The 19,209-nt window shown below is 44.0% G+C and overlaps 1 protein-coding gene across 2 annotated transcripts in view; it reads left to right on the forward strand.

Moving 5' to 3' along the window:
• Positions 1 to 19,209, forward strand: part of SEMA3G (semaphorin 3G) — a 76,458-nt gene that overhangs the window by 16,367 nt on the left and 40,882 nt on the right. For both annotated transcript variants that reach the window (XM_083488698.1, XM_083488699.1), the window contains exon 2: positions 17,181 to 17,341. In XM_083488698.1, the coding sequence (XP_083344824.1) occupies positions 17,181 to 17,341 (161 nt within the window). The remainder of the gene's footprint in view (positions 1 to 17,180; positions 17,342 to 19,209) is intronic.

Here is a 19,209-nt window from a genome sequence, read left to right on the forward strand (position 1 = left end):
GTTCTGCATGTGTTTTATTGAGAAAACCATGAATCTAAAGAAGCGTTGCACCCAGATTATCTTCCCACCCAGCCTGGTTGCTTCCAAATTGAGCCAATATTTGTTGGCTTTGGGGGAATTGATTTAATTTAGAATAATATGTAAAAAAGGTAGAATTAATTGCTCCTGGTCATAGGTAAGGCTACTTTCCCCCTGTTGTATCATTTTGCATAATGTTTGTACAGGACCAAAATATGGGATTTCTCCAATCCCCCAACTTCCCTCTACCCCCTCCATGGTTCCATTATTTGTAGAACAGTGTTGAAACTTCAGGCTCCACGCTGAAGCAAAAGATTTGTGGGCCTCTTATAGCTCAGCCATCAAACACTGCTTTATAGTCCAGCCTGTAAACATCTTTGATGTTGCCTTTGGTTCAGTAAGTCACCTAGACGAGGCCCTGTTGATAACCAGCAGGGAAACACAAGTGATAATTGCTTCACAGTCTTTTATTTATTTTTAAAAACATTTATAGACTACCTTTCATCGTAAATAGCAATGAAGATTACAAGAGAAAATGAATACAATAAAATAACCCATTTTTTAAAAAGGAAAAAACAGAACCACTACTGGTATCTAGGAATTCCAGTAGAGTTGGTACTAAAAATCAGTGCTCAGGCATGCATGCCCTTTCAAACATGCATGTTTTTGTCAATTGGAGGAAGGCAATCACAACAGCTGTCCTGCAACGACATCTTTACAATCAACTAATCAATATAACTTTCCCCCAACTGCTTAGCACTTCTAGTAAGGGTAATGTTTTACTAGATGTGGCCATAGCTGTAGTGAACAAAATGTGCCTGGGCCTTGACGTACATCCTCATAATATTATATACTAACAGTAAACTCATTCTCTGCATGCAGACTTCATGTCACCTGAAACAGCACAACTCATGTTCAAGATAGAGACTGCAGCAGGCTTGGGGGAGTCCCTAGGTTTGCTGAAGTGCCAGCAATATTCAGTGGGGAAGCCCAACCCAATGAAGACTTACCATGGTCAGTGGTCATAACGTTGAGTAATGGGAGAGGATAGGGTGGAAAACTGGTGTGAGAGAATAGAATACAGTCGAACCTTGGATCCTGAACATCTTATGAGTCAAACATTTTGGCTCCCGAACACCGGTTTGCGAACATTCTTTGGAAGCCAAGCATCTGAGGCTGCTTCTGTGGCTTCTGATTGAGTGCAGGAAGCTCCTGCAGCCAATTGGAAGTGGCGCCTTGGTTGTCGAATGTTTTGGGAAGTCAAACAGACTTCCAGAACAGATTTCATTTGACAACCAAGGTATGACTGTATCCTGAAACAAGACATGACTGGCTGAGTAGGGCATTAAACAGAAGCACTCCACACTGCAACATTTTGTTACAGGTCCCACTTGTATCTCCCTTTGTCCTTAGTTAATGTGGTACAACCAGATTGTGCTTGATGCACCCTGAACTTGAATTCCCACAGACGGATTCATCCATATTGGTAGAAAAATGTAACTTCTAATGAACAGCAGATACTAAAGCTACTGATAGATGAATCTGTGCACTAAAATGTTTGGCCAGGATGCTGGATCAGATGAGTCTTTAAGTCTGCTCCGTTCAGGCTCTTCTTATGTTCTTGGTAGACTGACCATATTGCTCCAGAAGCTGTAGGAATTGGCAGTAAGGAATTTGCACAACAAACCCTTTCCGAATGTAACCTAGGTAATCAAGTTCAAGAAGCTCTCCAGACTCAAGATTCTGGTGTATGGTGGCTGCAGTGAAGTCTTTGGTTATAAATGTACCTTTTCTCATAAGATTATGTAATAGATGTGTTATAGCGCTCCATGATGCCATCATTCTTTTCCCCCAGAGAATGAATTTTTGAGTGTTATTGCACTCTGGAGAGGGATTGGGCATAATCCCTGAACCTCACTGTTGCAGCTGACCCTCATCCATTCTTCTACTGCATTAATCTCTTTTTGTATGAAAACACTTGAGCAGGAGGAAAGTCTTGCCATATTAACACAAACCTCCCTATTCAAGGAGAGGAAGTTTTCTGAAACAACAAAAGCATGAGAGCCTGTGCCAGTGCTATTCTGAGACAGGAAAGTATTATTTCTGTTTAATAATAGAAAAATATATGTCTTCTTTTGAAGTGGCCTCTTCTGGTGCTTATTATTGCTGAGAGTCCTATTAGTCTATAGGAGTAGAAAGACAGCCAGCTGCACAGTGGAGAGCAGACAAGACACATGTGTTTGCCCAACTCTCGTATTTTAGCCCTAATCTTGTACAGTGGTACCTCGGGTTACAAACACTTCAGATTACATACGCTTCAGGTTACAGACTCCGCTAACCCAGAAATAATACCTTGGGTTAAGAACTTTGTTTCAGGATAAGAACAGAAATCAGGCAGCGGCAGCAGTGGGAGGCCCCATTAGCTAAAGTGGTGCTTCAGGTTAAGAACAGTTTCAGGTTAAGAACGGACCTCCAGACCAAATAAAGTTCTTAACCTGAGGTACCACTGTACATCTAAGGGCCTTCCCAGACAATGGATACTTATGATGTGGATTCAATACAGATATCGTTCTCCCTTGTCTAATGCCGCTATACAAATCTGTGTTGGAACTGCATATGAAATACTGTGTACAGTTCTGGTTGCCTCACCTAAAAAAAGATATTGAAGAGTTGGAAAAGGCCAAGAGAAGAGCAACCAAAATGATCATGGGGCTGGAACACAACTCCCCTATGGGGAAAGGTTGTAGCACTTGGGGTTTGCTAGTTTAGAGAAAAGGTGAATGAAAGGGGACACCATAGAAGTTTATAAAATTATACATGGCATGCATAATTTCCCTCTCTCATAACACTACAACTTGTGGGCATCTATCCGATGAATCTGAATGCTGGAAGATTCAGGACAGGTGAAGGAAAGTATTTCTTAAACTGTGTTACCCTACAAAGGGGGTATGGAAGCACACCGGTCCTCTTTAGCCAAATAAAGACAGCAGTGTTGTGGGAAGAGTTCAGATTTATTGCAGACTGCAGTAAGAATAATTGATCCAGAGGAATGCTCCAAATTCTGGACCCCGAATACAAAATTCGAGATGCTTTTATAATAGTCTCTTTGCATGGTTAGCTCGTGAACGATCCTTTTCAGCAACATGTTTGGATAATAGAATGCGTGGACAGCTTGTGGACTCCACATGTCCACTTCTAATTGGTTTACAAAAAAGTATGCTCTACTAGCTGCATCATGGCAACAGATAGTTCTGGACAAAGTTTATGAATTCACTATTTTTCTGTCTCATGCAAAATGTTGCATTTTTGGTAGTTTGTTACATGAAGCGGTCAGTTTGGAGCTTCTAATCTTTTCAAGGCCACTTCACCTTTCTGGTATGTGAAGCTGATAAGCGAGGCCCTGCTTGTTAGCAAAAAGACAGGTTGAGTTGCATGAAAAATCTCTGCTTAGCTAGGTATGTACTTTTATGCAGGACAATGGAACAGATACATTGTGGTTGTGACTGAGAACATGTTTATGCAGGCTCAGCACTTAGTAGGCTGAGATCAATTGTGTATCAGAAACATGTTCTGTGACAAAGAGGGCGAGAGCAGGTCAGTACAGTGGTACCTCAGGTTAAGTACCGTATTTTTCGCACGATAGGACGCACCGGACAATAGGACGCACTTTGTTTTAGAGGGGGGAGAACAAGAAAAAAAAATTCTCCCCCTCTCTGCCCAGCGCCCCTTCAGTGAAGCGGCAGGAGGCGCTGCACAGAGAGGGGGAGAACTTTCCCCCTCTTGTTTTCCCGCTCTAAAACAAGGTGCCGTTTAAGGTGCGTTCAGGCGGCTACCTTGGAAGCCTGGAGAGCGAGAGGGGTCAGTGTGCACTGACCCCTCTCGCTCTCCAGGTTTCAGGTTCCTTTCGACCTGTTCTTTGGGGCTGGCGGGGGGAAGCCCACCACCAGCCCCAAAGAGCAGGTCAGGGAGCAGCGGAAAGGCACAGCGGAGAGGCTCCTGCCATAGCCGCGCGTCACCTACCCAGCCGAGAGCGCGCGCGGGGCTAAAGCAGCCCCCCGTGACCCTCTCCCAGCTGGAGAGGTGACACGCAGCTATGGCAGGAGCCTCTATAGCAGCGCGTCACCTCCCCAGCCGGGAGAGCGCGCGCGGGGCTAAAGCAGCCTCCCGCGACCCTCTCCCAGCTGGAGAGGTGACGCGCTGCTATGGCAGGAGCCTCTATAGCAGCGCGTCACCTCCCCAGCCGGGAGAGCGCGCGCGGGGCTAAAGCAGCCTCCCGCGACCCTCTCCCAGCTGGAGAGGTGACACGCAGCTATGGCAGGAGCCTCTATAGCAGCGCGTCACCTCCCCAGCCGGGAGAGCGCACGCGGGGCTAAAGCAGCCTCCCGCGACCCTCTCCCAGCTGGAGAGGTGACGCGCTGCTATAGAGGCTCCTGCCATAGCTGCGTGTCACCTCTCCAGCTGGGAGAGGGTCGCGGGAGGCTGCTTTAGCCCCGCGCGCGCTCTCCCGGCTGGGGAGGTGACGCACTGCTATAGAGGCTCCTGCCATAGCTGCGTGTCACCTCTCCAGCTGGGAGAGGGTCGCGGGAGGCTGCTTTAGCCCCGCGTGCGCTCTCCCGGCTGGAGAGGTGACACGGGGCTGTAGAGGTTCCTGCCATAGCCGCGCATCACCTCTCCAGCTGGGAGAGGGTCGCGGGGCTATGGTGTCTTCGCTCCATAGGACGCACACACATTTCCCCTTCATTTTTGAAGGGGAAAAAGTGCGTCCTATAGAGCGAAAAATACGGTACTTAATTCATTCCGGAGGTCCATTCTTAACCTGAAACTATTTTTAACCTGAAGCACCACTTTAGCTAATGGGGCCTCCAGCTGCCGCTGCGCCACCGGAGCACAATTTCTGTTCTCATCCTGAAGCAAAGTTCTTAACCTGAGGTAATATTTCTGGGTTAGCGGACTCTGTAACCTGAAGCATATGTAACCCGAGGTACCACTGTATAGGGGTACTCTGTACTTCATTTTCCAGCTAGCCTGAAGGGACTTGGCAGATCTCCTGCATTTCTAATCGGCACCACCTCTCCTTGGTGTCCCGCTAGCTGCTGATAGCAGATTGTAAGCTATTATTCAGTGGAAACTGATTCATAGCAGAAATCTTAGATCTGTGAAAGCAATGTATGAGAGCAATGTATGCTCATAAATGCCTGCCTGCTGGGTTGACCCCAGTGGATCATGACATTCACCCCATTCCCAGTTAATGACACTCCGGTGTCAGAACTTGCTGCCACGAGAGACACTGATGGCCACTAACATAAAAGAGGTTTAGACAAATTTATGGAGCGGTGTGTGTCAATGGCTGCTAGCCGAATTGGTCATTTTTCTACCTTCACTGTTAGAGGTAGAATATCTCTGAATGTCAGTTGCTGGGGAGTGTGCTTTTGCCCCATAGGCAACTGGGTTGGCCACTGTGAGAACAGGATGCTGGGCTAGATTGGCTTTTGGCCTGATCCAGCAGGATTTTCTTATGTTCAGGTTTCTCTTAAAACAAGAGCAAGCTTTAGTAGCTTTAACATTCATCACAGGGCTGTGCACTTAAAAAAAAAATCACAGTTCTTGGAACAATTAGATAATTGTATTCATAAGGGTTTTGGTTGCATTGGATAGACTGCTAAGAAATCCAGGTCCCAGGCTGGTTTATGTTTCTTATTTTTTGCCCTTCATTTGTGCATGTGTGTGTTCTGTGTTAATCCATGGGAATGAGGAAGGAGGGAAGTGTCTGCCACACTTGGAAAACAGCTGCAAGATATGTTGTGTGTGTGTGTGTGTGTGTGTGTGTGTGTGTGTGTGCGCGCGCGCACACATTCACTCACACACAGTGCTAGTCCACTGCCCTTCAGTAATAACCCTCCAAACCCTGAGACTGGATGCCATATGCACAGCAGGAGAAAGGGGCCTTGCCAGGCTGCTGGCAGCTGCTATCTAAGAAGTTTTGCTGGGAATGACTGGAATCAGTCCCTAGCGTATTAAGAAGGGTTACACTTGTCTTCCTGGCTCCTGTTCCTGCCAGTGGGAACTGAAATTTTCAGAGAGGGGGATAGGCTGCTTGTTTGTAGGGCATGACTGGCTAATTTGCTTAATTTCACGTTAAAGGTGGTGCCCAAATGAACAGGGCTTTTGGTCTCTTCTGTGCAGAGGACATTTATTCATTCTCTAGCTGTGCTTAAGTGTCTGGTGGGTGCCTTAGTATGCTGTTTGTATTATTTTGCATTTGTTTTATTCTATGGATTTGGGGAAGTAGTACGTAAGCCTAGGTGTGTTTGTATAATGTGATCTTTCTGCCTGAAGTGATTTGTTTATTTTGATTGGGTGTTTGATGCTTCTTGCTCTCAAAAATATAACCAATTTAAGAATATTTGCTCTTTGCCACACACACACACTGCATTTTATCATGCTGCTACAAATGTTTCACATGGCCTCTTTCTAATGGCTAACGCCTTCTACTCCTGTCATCTCAGTTTTAGTTTTTTTCCGTTTAGTGCTGAGCTTCTCAATTCCAGCCCTCTGTATTCTCACATGGGGAGGTTCCATGCGGCGTAGGACTGCAAGGTGATGACCAGCTTTACAAGTTACGGTAGGAGGGGCTAGGGACTAGGGATGATGGGCGTTGTAGTCCAAAACATCTGAGGACACCTGGTTGGCGAAAGCTATTGCAGAGGCAATCTCTTATGATAAATAACAAGCAGAGCCGTTTTGAGCCTTTGGGAGCGAGGCAGAACTAAATAATATACCAAAGAGCACAAGACCATGTTATAAACCACTTGAAAGGAATATTCTGGCAATGAAATTCATTTCAGTACTATAAAGTTCTCCTGAGACAGAAAGGCAGTGGCCATGACGGCAAAGGACAGACTGTTCTGCCCAGTGAGCTTCCAGCTATACCACATCTGGAAATAAGAACAATTGCCATGCATTTAAATTTGCTGATGTCCACCCCCAGGGCCTTCTAACAAAATATCATACAACAGTGTTGTAAAAATAGGGGCAGCGTGCCCAAATGCTCTCCCTGGAGGACGGAAGTCAGGCAGAAAGTGTAATGCAGGAGTCCAGCGCCTGTCTGTAGGTAATGAAATGGGTAGGGAATGCCAGATTTCGAACATGACCCCAAAGCCAAGGGCACAGCTATGGGTGAGAGGATGAGAGGGATCTATCCTCCCCCAAGCCACATGCTTCTCAGCATGTATGGAGTGCCATTTCTTTGTGAGGAGCACTCCCTCATCTGTATGGAGGCTCTTTGCACATCATCCTGAGAGTGTTGCATGGTGTTCTCTGTAACTTTTCAATTTCTGACTTCTTTTTTTAAACCACCTGGAACCTAAGATCTAAAGGGCTGCAATCAAGAGAAGCGTAATGGTGGGAAGAGACAGATGTGTTTTAATACTGGCCTCATTTGCCATTCTCCCTCTCAGAATTAACTCTCTTCCATCTGCTTTTCTCCCAGTAAGGAAAAAGAAATGAGCCCCCATCTGCTTAGGGTGCAACAGTCCCATGACCACTGGGATGAGGCTTACTGATGTTGTTATATTCTTTGACACAGCGGAATAGTCCTCCTCCTCAGTTGATATGGTGAAGTCTAATGATGTTATGGCTGCTGACTGACTGACTGTTCCACTTGCTTCTATTGTTTCCTTTCCCACGTTTCCTTCTGTACATTTGTAAATTACCCAGTTCCTGTAGCTCAGGTGGTGCCACAGAAGTAAAATACACCACATTACAACCGTAGCTACCCCATTTTTGTGTGAGGGAGCTGTTGACTCATTTTAAGACTGAGGAAGCGGGCAGCTTTTCACTTCAAGCAATCTGTGCCCCATTTACTTCTTTTCTTCCTTGACGTCAACACACACTTTACTTTATTTATAACCCCTTAAGAGTCCTCTCTCATCATCCCATCTCTGGGAATTGTTGTTTTCGCTGCTTTTGCTTCTCCTTCACACGTCGCTTGTTTGTGTTCCCCCTCCCCACTTGCAGTCCCATTCTGTTGACAGGATACTTGTTGTGATCCCCAACTGGGTTATAAATGGTTTTCTGTGTCTCTGGTCTCTCACAGGATCAGGTGACTTCGGCCCTGTCAGAGCCCAGCCAGATTCTCTTGAGAAATAATTACAGAGCCTAATGCAAATAAGCAAAGAGTCAACTGGAAATAAATGACACAGCTAAAGAAAACAAAACTGGGATGTGGGGTGGGGTGGGGGGGATGTTGGGCTTTTAAAATAAACTCTATCAAAAGCAAAGGAGAGGGATTTTAAGGGAAGGATTTGGGAGGGGATTAAGGACTTTGAGAGCTAAGAAAACTTATGGGGCAGTAGAAAGAAGCTGCTAATGTTGGGGGTTCGGCCTTTTGCTGACTTAACTCACAAGATTGTTGTGAGCATAAAACTGGTAGGGGGAGAACCACTTGGAGGTCTGGGGAGCAAAGGTGGGATATAAATGCAGTTGTCAGTATTAATAATGACAAGATGAAGGTCTACCAGGCTTGCATGTTGAGCACACTGCTTTATGGAAGTGAGTTGTAGGCAACTTAACAACCATCAGGAACGATGCTCAATGGCTTCTGCAAGCACTGTGTCAGGAAGATTTTGGACATCACATGGCAAGACAGAATTTCAAATATGGATGTGTTCTACCAAGCTCATATTTCCAACATGTTTACACTCAGGATCATTGGTTTGAGCTCCATGTTGGGCAAACGATTCCTATATTGTGGGGAGTTGGACTAGATAACCCTCGTGGTCCCTTCCTGCTCTACAATTCTATAATTCCTGTCTCAACAATGTCTGTGCTATCTTGGTCATGTCCACAGAATGGAAGATGGCGGAATCCCCAAGGATGTGCTCTACAGGGAGCACCAGGCCTGTTGGCAGACCAACTACATTACAAAGATGTTTGCATATGGGACATGAAAGCTGGCAACATCAGCCCCGCCATTTGGGAATCATGTGGGAATCCCTTGCAGCACCTGGAGACAGTCAGGTCGTGTATCCACAGCAGTGACTAGTGGAGGAATAAGTGCTAGAAGGAGTGCAGTCAAGAAACACCATGGTGCATCTGCAGCAGCACAACCAGACACCATCATCTGCCCCAGCTGCAACAAAGCATTTCTCTCCTGTATCGACTTCTACAGCCACAGCAGGCACTGTAACTCTCCAATGGTTTGACTTCACGCCCTTAAGGTGCATTCCTCCACTGTGTCCCAAGATGTCTGCAAATATTAATATAATGTGTGAAGGAGATTTGCAGCATGCAACACACCTACCGCTATCTAATCCACAATAGCATGTTGTGGTTTTTTGGCAGGGGGGAATGATTATTTGGGTTTTAATAGTTGGGTTTGCAGAGACCCCCACTGAGTTGTGACCCACCCGCTTTTTCCTTTGCTGCTTTAATAGCCTGCTCTCCTGTTATATCCTAATCTTGGTTTGACAGACATGGAGAGGATGGGAGCAGTGTGTCTTACAAGTCTTGGCAGTGAAGCATGAAATAACTTCCCTTTTATTGGAAATTATAATGTGGAGACTATCAAACCCATTCCAGATGTGTGGCGAAGAGGGGCTGTTTACTGTGAGGAGACTACACAACTGGGAGTTTAGGGAGAGGGGCCCACATACAGGCACGTTAGTGAGGGGGGAAATTCCAGTGGACTGGAGGTTGGGGAGGAGCAGAATGGCCCATTCTTGCTTGCTGCCCTAGTCTGAACAATCGTGTTCAGTAAAAACACAACCTATGCGGGAAGGCAGCCAAACCAAGAAGCAGGAGCAGCTGTTGCAGTTGTAGGCTCTGCCTTGGCATCTATGGAGACCAGTACAGGAGGGCTGTGTTCCAGCCAATCTATGGAATGACATCTCCATTTCTTCTTCCGCTCAGTTGCAAGTCCCATTTGACTGTGGGAAAGCAAGTGGTCGCCACTACAGATGGCGTTCACAGTTTCAGCTCCGCAAATGGCTTCCGTTCTGAGCCCACTATCTGCATGCCTTCACATTACGATGGGGATTACAGCCAGGGCGAAACACCCAAAGTGTTTGTTTTATTGTTTACAGCTGCAGCTAAGCAGAGAATGGTCTAGTATCTGGCATGCTTTATAGGAACTCCCTCTCTGTCTAAAGCAGGGTTTTTAGCTAGCGCATGGCCTTCAGTTGAAGCGGCTATAGAATTCAGCCCCAGCAGAAGTTGCTGGCCCATAAACTTTAATGGCTAAATAAATGGCCAGCCTCAAATTTAGACATCTGATGTAGTAGTGGAGGCTCTCAGATATTAAACCCATGAGGATGCATGCACAGGTGCATTTGTTGACAGACACTTTGATCAAACACATGAGAGGTGTGTGGAAATGATTAGTGGGCTGTAGTAAGAATGGTAGGTGCTTTGCATGGTGCCAAACATTATAATCGTTAGGGCCAGTGTGGTTTACTAGTAGACAGAATGTTCAGCCTGGACCCAGATATTGGGCTATTTAAACTTGAGTTGAAATCATATACTAGTCATGGACTAGTGAAAGAGGATTATACTGAAGAGGTTTTTAAGTGTTGGATGTGCTAAGGACTGTAATGCTTCCTATCTACTACAAGCATTGTAGAAATATTTGCTAAACATCATCTAATCTCTTTTAAATCAATTTGTGTCAATAAATAGCCTCTTCCTTTCTCTGGAGTAAATGATCAATGTCCCTGCTTTCCGATATATGTGGCATTTGTCCTTCTCATGGCATCATGTCACCTTACAAGTGCCCATTGAATGCTTGTTGAAAGGCTTCTTGATAATGAACCATTTCAAACCACACTGCAAGGCACCTTGGGTCATTTATGCATTTTATCTCCCTTGTTCCTCCCCCAAATGCCCAGAGGTTCCCTTTTGGCCTTACATTTTTCACCAGTGGGGTGCAAATTACTCCTGAAATGTTGCCTGTGAATGATGAGCCACCTTGGTCATTAACTCTTCATACTCTGGGCAAACATCCTCTGGAGGTTGGCTTTAGATTTGATTAGTTGCTGCTTTGCCTTTGCTGAAATTTCTTGCAGACTGGACAAGGAGGTGTGCAGAATTACTAAGAGCTGAGCCAAAATGATGAGGGAGAAATTAACTCATCCACAAATGATTCTGGAATGTGGGGAATCTAGTCAGGTCAGGATTTATTGGTGGGTTTAAAAAAAAACAAACACAATTCCTGGCCATCCAGCATATAATTGTTCAGCAGAATCTCCCACACACTATTCCCATTCCCTCCCTTTCTCTGCTGCTCTGATTTATATTTCTGGTTCGTTCAGAAGCCTTGCAGTAAAAGGGCATTTTCAAATTTTTTTTGCTAAGAAATATTAGTCTTAGAAGATGGATAGAGATAGCAAAGAACAGCTACTTACTAAATTAGAGAAAGCAGCTGTGTATGCAAAACAGGTGTGCCCTAGCAAATGCAGACTAATGAAAAGTATTTTGTTGTGTCTGGGAAATCCAATGGACACAGAAAAATTGGCAGCGTGAACAAGCAATGCCTAATATCATAGGTAACATTCTAACACTATTTCATGCACAGATCCTGCCCGTCAGTGCTAATTTGACCTGTCAGAGGTATTCATGTATCTGGTTTTGCTTTATGTGAAGTTAGAAATATAGACTGCTGCTACTTCTTATAGCTTCAGCCTAGCCAGAACTACAAAGGAACAGAAGGAAGAAGTCTCAGGAGCAAACTGGAATGCAGAATCACCAAGGATCCTTTCTGTATTGACATGTATGTTAACATCTGGGGAATTATTCAAAATCCCGACCACCTGACGCCACCCTTGGATTGGGGAGTTTTGCTATCATTGCGGGTGAAAGATAGACTCCTGCACGTGTGCCAGGCAGCCAATCTCTCTGGGGATTTACCTTCCCAAGGTTCATATTTTATCATGTTGTATAGCGGAACAAATCAGTTACAGGAATGACACAGACCATCTGACCTGCTGGGGCCCCCTCCTGTCTGTGGAAGACCATGTGGTTTTCTGAACCTTCCTCCCACACACACTGGCCTCTTTCCGCTTAAGGGTGTGTCTATTCCTCACTAAAAAAACCCCACCCCAAATAATTTCTTCCACTATTACAACAGGCAAGAGCATGAGGGAGTGCTAATGCAGCGAGGTCACTATTGTTTTGTTATAGGTCAGGTTTAGAAAACACATCACTTAAACCACTAGCAATGAACCCAGGGAACAATTAATAATTTGGGTTGAATTCTCATTCAGGTTTTTTTACCTCTCCAGTTTGGTTCTAGTACACACAAATTTTCCTTTAATTGGTTTTTTAAAATAGTATATTTAACAAGGAAAGAAAAAAATCAGTGAGAAAAAAGAAACAAAAAACATAATCTGCTTACATTAAAAATACAATAACTGCCAATACATCTTAATTTAAACATGATATATATGCCATCCAAATGTCCAAATAGGTTTCCACATGAAGTTGAGATGAGATGCAGCTTTACTTAAATCAATCACACGGATGCCCAGAGAGTGCCTAACCACTCTGTTTGAGACAAATTTGCTGGGATTGCTGTTGGCTGTGGAATTTTATTCCGTATCATTGTCTTTTTTATGTTCTGAGACACTTCAGCCTCAAGCTCCATCTTGATTTCTGTTTGCCTGTTTATACTTTCAGCTGAAGTTGTTGCTTGTTGGTGACAATTGTAGCTTGTTGCTTGTGGAGGCAGCTCTGAGGTCACAGCCTGAGACAGCAGATTTTTTCCATGAAATTTCATGTCCTGGCCCTGCATTAAACAGCACCTACATATGAAACCACAGTAGTAAACAGTGTGATCCTATGCATGCATATACTCAGAAGTAAGTCACGTTTTGTTCAATGGGATTTACTCCTGAGTGTAAATTGGCAGCCTAATTTGGCAACTGCATTATTTCACGTTGTATGTACTACATTTGCAAGGACTTTACCTTTGCTATTTTAACTACTATTTTTCCATCGAGAGTCCATTTTTGTAAGCTCAACAGATGAACTTTGCTTGGCCAAATCTTGCCTGCGTTGTTGGTGCTATGCTTAGGCAGACTGAGGTTGTCGCTTCTGACAATTGTTGTTGGGTATAATGAAAGGAAAGCAGTTTGTTAGTTAAGTTTCACTGTGGTTTATTTATTGCTAGTCATGAAAGGTGCTTGTGATATCATAATAACTCAGCTGGCCTAATGATGCATGTCTTGACCTGGATGAGTGGGTGGGATTCATTTGCTGCTCTGCACCAGGCAACAAAATGACTTGGGCTAGTTTTGACCCTCCCTGCACATATCCCAGGTGAATGAAGAAGGAAGTGGTGATTGCAAGTCTTTGTATCTGCCCACCCACAGCTTCGTTGGATGGGTGTGGATGCACCCTTCCAGCGCTGGGTCTGCCTTTGTCTCTTTTCATCTGTTTTCAAATTGATTCTGCATCTATCTACAATGAGCTTTAATTTTTGGAATGAAACCAGTTTCTTAAGAAGTGTTTTTCAGGGCCAAAAAATGTGCAGTTGTTCCAGAATGTGTGTGGACTTTGTAGAAAAAGCAAGCACTCAGGCTCCATTGATTCCAGAATAAAATGTCATGTGTACACAACCTGTATGTCTGTGATTTTAAGTTTTGCAAGTTCCCTAAACTGCCAGTATCAAAATATGTGTTTCCCAGAAACTCAATACATACATTATGGCATTGAGATAGCAAAAATCCTAGCATATAGGAGCTGCAGAAACTGAGTTCTATAAGCAATTGTTTAAGCATGTTATTTAAACTGGGCAATTGGTCTCTACATTTCCTCTTCCCACAAGACCCCAAGTAATAGTAATAATAATAATAATAATAATAATAATAATAATAATAATAATACCTTTATTGTCATTGTACAACCTGTGCACAATGAAATTAAACAAGCCTCCCCCCCAAACACTCAGTCTCGTTGCACTCTGTGTGCTTATCGAACAACACACCACCTCACAAGTCAATTTTGCTGTGTTATTTTCTGTTCAACAGCATAACAGCCCATGGATAGAAACTATTCTTTAGTCTGTTGGTACGGCTGACCATACTTCTATATCTCCTGCCCCAGGATAGAAGATTAAAGAGGTGATGGGGTGTGAGTCATCCCCAAGAATCTTTCTCGCTTTCCTAAGGCAACGATCGCTTGCGATGTCATCCATCGGACTCAAGGGACAGCCAGTGATACCACGTGCTGTATTTACCACTCTCTGTAGAAACTTTCTGTCCATTGCTGTCAAGCCAGCGTACCACTCTGTAATACAATATGAAAGGACACTTTCTATTGTGGACTGGTAAAAGGAGTTCATCAATTGTTGTTTAACATTATTCTTTCACAAGACCCTGAGGAAATGGGGTCTCTGTTGGGCCTTTCTGACCACCTGAGTTGTGTTGATTTTCCAAGTGAGGTCCTCACTAAGGTGAACTCCCAGGAATTTAAAGGAGGAGACTGTCTCCACACAGCCCCCCCCCGATATACAATGGGGCAAGTTCCCCTCTCTTCCTCCAGAAGTCCAACACCATCTTCTTTGTCTTACTAATAGTTAGGTGCAAGTTATTCTCTGAGCACCATGTAGGTACTTTTTGAACCTCTCCCCTGTACGCTGTTTCATCTCCGCCTGCAATTACCCCCATTATGGTAGTATCATCTGCAAACTTAATAATTACTGTGGATGGATCATATACAATGAGTACAGGTAGGGACATAGCACACATCCCTGTGGGGTGCCAGTGCTAAGCTTCAGGGAGGTAGATGTAACAGTCCCAATTCTCACTGTTTGTGTCCGATCCCTCAAAAGTCTTTAATCCAGTCACAGATGGTAGAAGGAAGGTCCAGATCCATCAGGTTTTTAATAAGAATGTCCGGGAGGATGGTATTAAAAGCCGAGCTATAATCAATAAGCAACATTCTGACATAATTCCCTGGTCTCTCCAGATGACTTGCTTCATGGTGAAATGCTGTAGCTATGGCATCATCTGTTGACCTGTTTCTCCTATAGGCGAACTGATGTTTATCAAAGTCCGGTGGGAAGCTTGACCTAAGATGTTGAAGAACCAATCTCTCAAAGCATTTCATCACCACAGATGCCAATGCAATAGTTCTGTAGTCATTTAGGCAGTTAGTTGCTGTTTTCTTGGCGACTGGGACAATGGTAGCTGCTTTCAAGCATGATGGAACACAAGCCGTTTGCAGAGAGATGTTAAAAATCCTTTTCAGAACCCCTGCTAGTTGATCGGCACAGTTTTTTTACCTCAATCCCCAGCACCCCATCTCTTCCCCTTCTATTCCCCCATTGCATGGCTTTCCTTACCTTTTCCCCACAGTGTTTCTTGCACTGAGACCTCAAATCCACCCCAGCTTTCAGCAGCCGCTGATAAAAACTCCATTCTGCAACTGTCAGGGAGTTATCCCTGTCACACTGATGGACTGTTTTATAAGGCATTTATCTTTTAGCCTTTTATCAGCAGTAAAGAGACCTCCTGTCTTCACTCCCAGCTAATGACAGCCTCCTTCAGCGTTCTGGATGGAGCATCCGGTGTTCCTAGCTGCAGAAATTGCTTGGTGACCTGGGACTCCACGTCCGGGTATAAAAAAAGAAATGGCCCTCACAGACTGATGAGATTAATTTCCAATAGTCCAGAGGATTCATATGCAGACCACTAGTGCCTCGGTGCCACAAAAAGCTTGGTCAGTGTGCCAAAAGGTTGCCTTTGTCTTAAGAGCTCCCCTGCCCCAAGCTAAATTACATTGCTGTGATTCAGGGTAAGTCAGCAATTTGAGCTGAGGTTCAAATCTCTTTCTCCTGCATCCAATTTCATGGACCTCTCTTTTTAAATAAGGAAAACAAAGCAATTCAACTCTAGAAGAACCCAGTGTAGGTCAACAGCAGAAACTGGTAATGAGAGAGGGATTTAGATATATCTTTGCTCAAAACCCCTCTTCATTGGCTCATGGTTTGGGGAGTTCATGGAACTGAAATGGACATCTAGTTAAGGCATTTGCATCTTGGTGCAACTAATGTGCTGGTCATTTGCTGCAGTCTTAAGCAGGTTTACTCAGGTGCAAGTCCCACTGAATAGGAGGCAATGCTGATCTTCTACCCTATTTTCAAAGTATATTTTATCGCCTTGTTCCTGATATAGATATTCACTCACTCTTTCTTCCCTGTTGGGGTGGGAAGGGGCGGGCAGGTGCCATTTTGTGGTTTGCCTCAGGTGCCAAAATGTCTTGAGCTGGCCCTGGTGAGGGTGGTAGACTTTGAGGCGAAATGAATAGCCTGTTAATTCCCTCCCCTCTGTGATACTGAGCTGGGCGCTTGTAATGAACCTGTAAGGATGGAAGCCTATTGTGCTACTTAGTAATAGCTGGCTGGGTTAACACTTTTTAGGTGATGCATCACATCAATGTGTTCAATCTGCTTGCTTGTTTGATTTTCCTTTTAGAGCATTTTGATGTAGTTATATATTTTTTGTATATGTTTAAAATCAAAAAATGCTAATATAACAAAATGATAGGGCATTGCTGCAAAAGGAAGGGATCGTTTTGCGATGTTTTTATCGAGCTTTTTTTTTAAAAAAGGGTCATGTGAGCTTTAGGCATTTTTCAACCTCAGGAAGTTTTTTAAAAACTAATTTTGAGATGATTTCATTTTATTTAACAAAACTTATATACCACTTCAGTGTAGAGAAAATACCTATGTGGTTTGCGAAGAATATAAAATATACAATGCAAATCAGTTTTTTAAAAATGTTTTCTATAAGGAATCAAAATAAACAAAAATACCGTGTTTCTAATTGCAGTATTAACCAAATCCTACACTTGCAGAAATGCAGAACACAGTGGATAAAATAAAGCGAAAATCAGCCATGATTAAGCGACATTGAAAGCAACGGGATTTGTATGTTACACAAAAAACACAAGCACCAAGAGGGCATTGAGTGCACTTTAAAATGTCATGTGTTTACAACCTTAATCCTTAACTATCTTTTGCTGAATTTGCACCTCATGCTTAAGTAATGGCTTGCTCAAGTGAAGCAGGCACACAGAGTACATGTTCAGTTAACATGGACCCTCTTCTTTCAGTTTCCTTTGCCTCACCTTCAGTTTTCCTTTATCATTTATTCTCTGCCTTTTAGATCTTTTGGCCACTAACCGCTCAGTCCTGTTCCTTGGGCACCGAGGAATTTTAGATTTCCGCTCCTTGTACCTCGATGAATACCGTGACCGCCTGTTCATTGGAGGAAAGGACACACTTTATTCTCTTCGGCTGGATCAAACCAACATGGATGCTAAGGAGGTAATGTTCTCGATATATAATGCAAATTTAATGTTTACTACAGCCATGCATGTTGAATCAGAGGTTATAGGGCACTTTTCCAAAGCGCTCAAAGTGGTTTATGTACGTATATCTTTACAATACAGTGGTACCTTGGTTTAAGAACAGCTTAGTTTATGAACAACTTGGATTAAGAACGCTGCAAACCCAGAAGTAGGTGTTTCGGTTTGTGAACTTTGCCTTGGAAACAGAACATGTTCCACTTCCTGTTGAATGTATTCCATTTGTAAATTGAGTCCCCCGCTGCTATGGGAAAGCACACCTTAGTTTAAGAACACTTTGGTTTAAGAATGGACCTCTGGAACGGATTAAGTTTGTAAACCAAGGTACTACTGTACTGAACATTCTTATCCCCCATGGGATGAGAGATGCCATACTTTATCTGAAGCTTCCTGAGCAAGTTCAAGGTGTAGTGGAAGGCCACCAGCTCATGCACTGTACTACTTTATGTATGTTAGGTGCATGTTTGTTATACACGAGATAGGAGGGTCTTCTTAGTAGGGGATACTAGTACTCCAAGGACCTGAATGATGGGAAGCAAGCCTTGGGAAGTAAGTAAGTGAATTGATTCAAATAGGGATCATGCTCTTTGAATAAGGTTGGGATAGTTTATGAAAGGTGGTATACAAATTTAATTCATCATCATCATCATCATCATTCACACGCTTTAGTCAAGACAAGTGAGCAAAGCCCACACTTTGGGAGGAATTCAGCATAGCTGCTTGGCTGATGGAACAATCTGCCCTCTCCTCTTCCAGTGTGCTGCTCCGTGGGTTCTCCTGCCAATTGGAGGGGGGAGCAGGAGGCCCCCAGAAGTCCTTGCGTAGGCTTCTGCTGCTGTGACTGGTTAGTTGACTCCGCCCATTGATATTGGCTGGCTGTTGCTGGCACTACCTGTGATAGTTCAGTTGGTAGAGCATATGAGACTCTTAATCTTAGGTCATGGGTTCAAGCCCCATGTTGGGTGAAAGACCCCTGCATTGCAGGGGGTTGGACCCTCATGGTCCCTCCCTCCCAACTCTACAATTCTATGATTTTACCTCTGATTTGGCTGCACTATATACAATCCAGAAATGGGATAACTGACAGCAATCAAGTACTGACTAACTGATTTGGCTGTGCTTTCTTGTGGTCCCAGAACTCTGCCCACCTGCCTAAGCCTCTGGTTGGAATCTTTAGTTGTACATTTCCACCTGGAGTCAGTTTAAACACCACAGAAGTCTCACATTGTATATCCCCGGCAGTTGTGCTGGTGGAGTAGATTCTGCATGCATATGCAGAGGTGCAGTTAAATGGCTTTAAACTGTTCTTCCCATCAAGTGGAGCGCCTTCGTGGGTAATCACTTTCCAGTGGCCTCCATAAGGATGCTTAAAGGATCCCTCAGAGGAGCCGTTTTTCCATAGAAGCTGAAACTTGAGATGAACAGAAGGCATTCAGTAAAGCCCAGGCCTTAAGCAGACTTATTGCCCAGGGCAGAGAACTTCATTAAATAGAAGCCAGAAATGTGACACCAGCCAAAGGTTGGGGGTGGATGGGAGCCTGTGTAAGGAATGTTCCAGTCCTAAAGAGATCATATTACAATTATATGTAATTGGAAGTGTGAGAAGTCTAGACATATGATCAGGTTATGAGTAATTAATATAAGTCTGCAGAAGGATCCGACTGTCATATATAGTAAATGATTAAATTAACTTCTGAGTCAAAACCCAGCAAAACTGTGACAGGAAATGAGATCCTTGACAGGATGGATGTCTCTCGTACCTTTTCGTGTGTGCGAATTGCTATATGGGAATCACTCTATTCCTCCTTCCAATAATTCTGTGAAGCA

The sequence above is a fragment of the Podarcis liolepis genome (assembly GCF_965112155.1).
Source record: "Podarcis liolepis genome assembly, chromosome: 2".
Classification (NCBI taxonomy): Eukaryota; Metazoa; Chordata; class Lepidosauria; order Squamata; family Lacertidae; genus Podarcis; species Podarcis liolepis.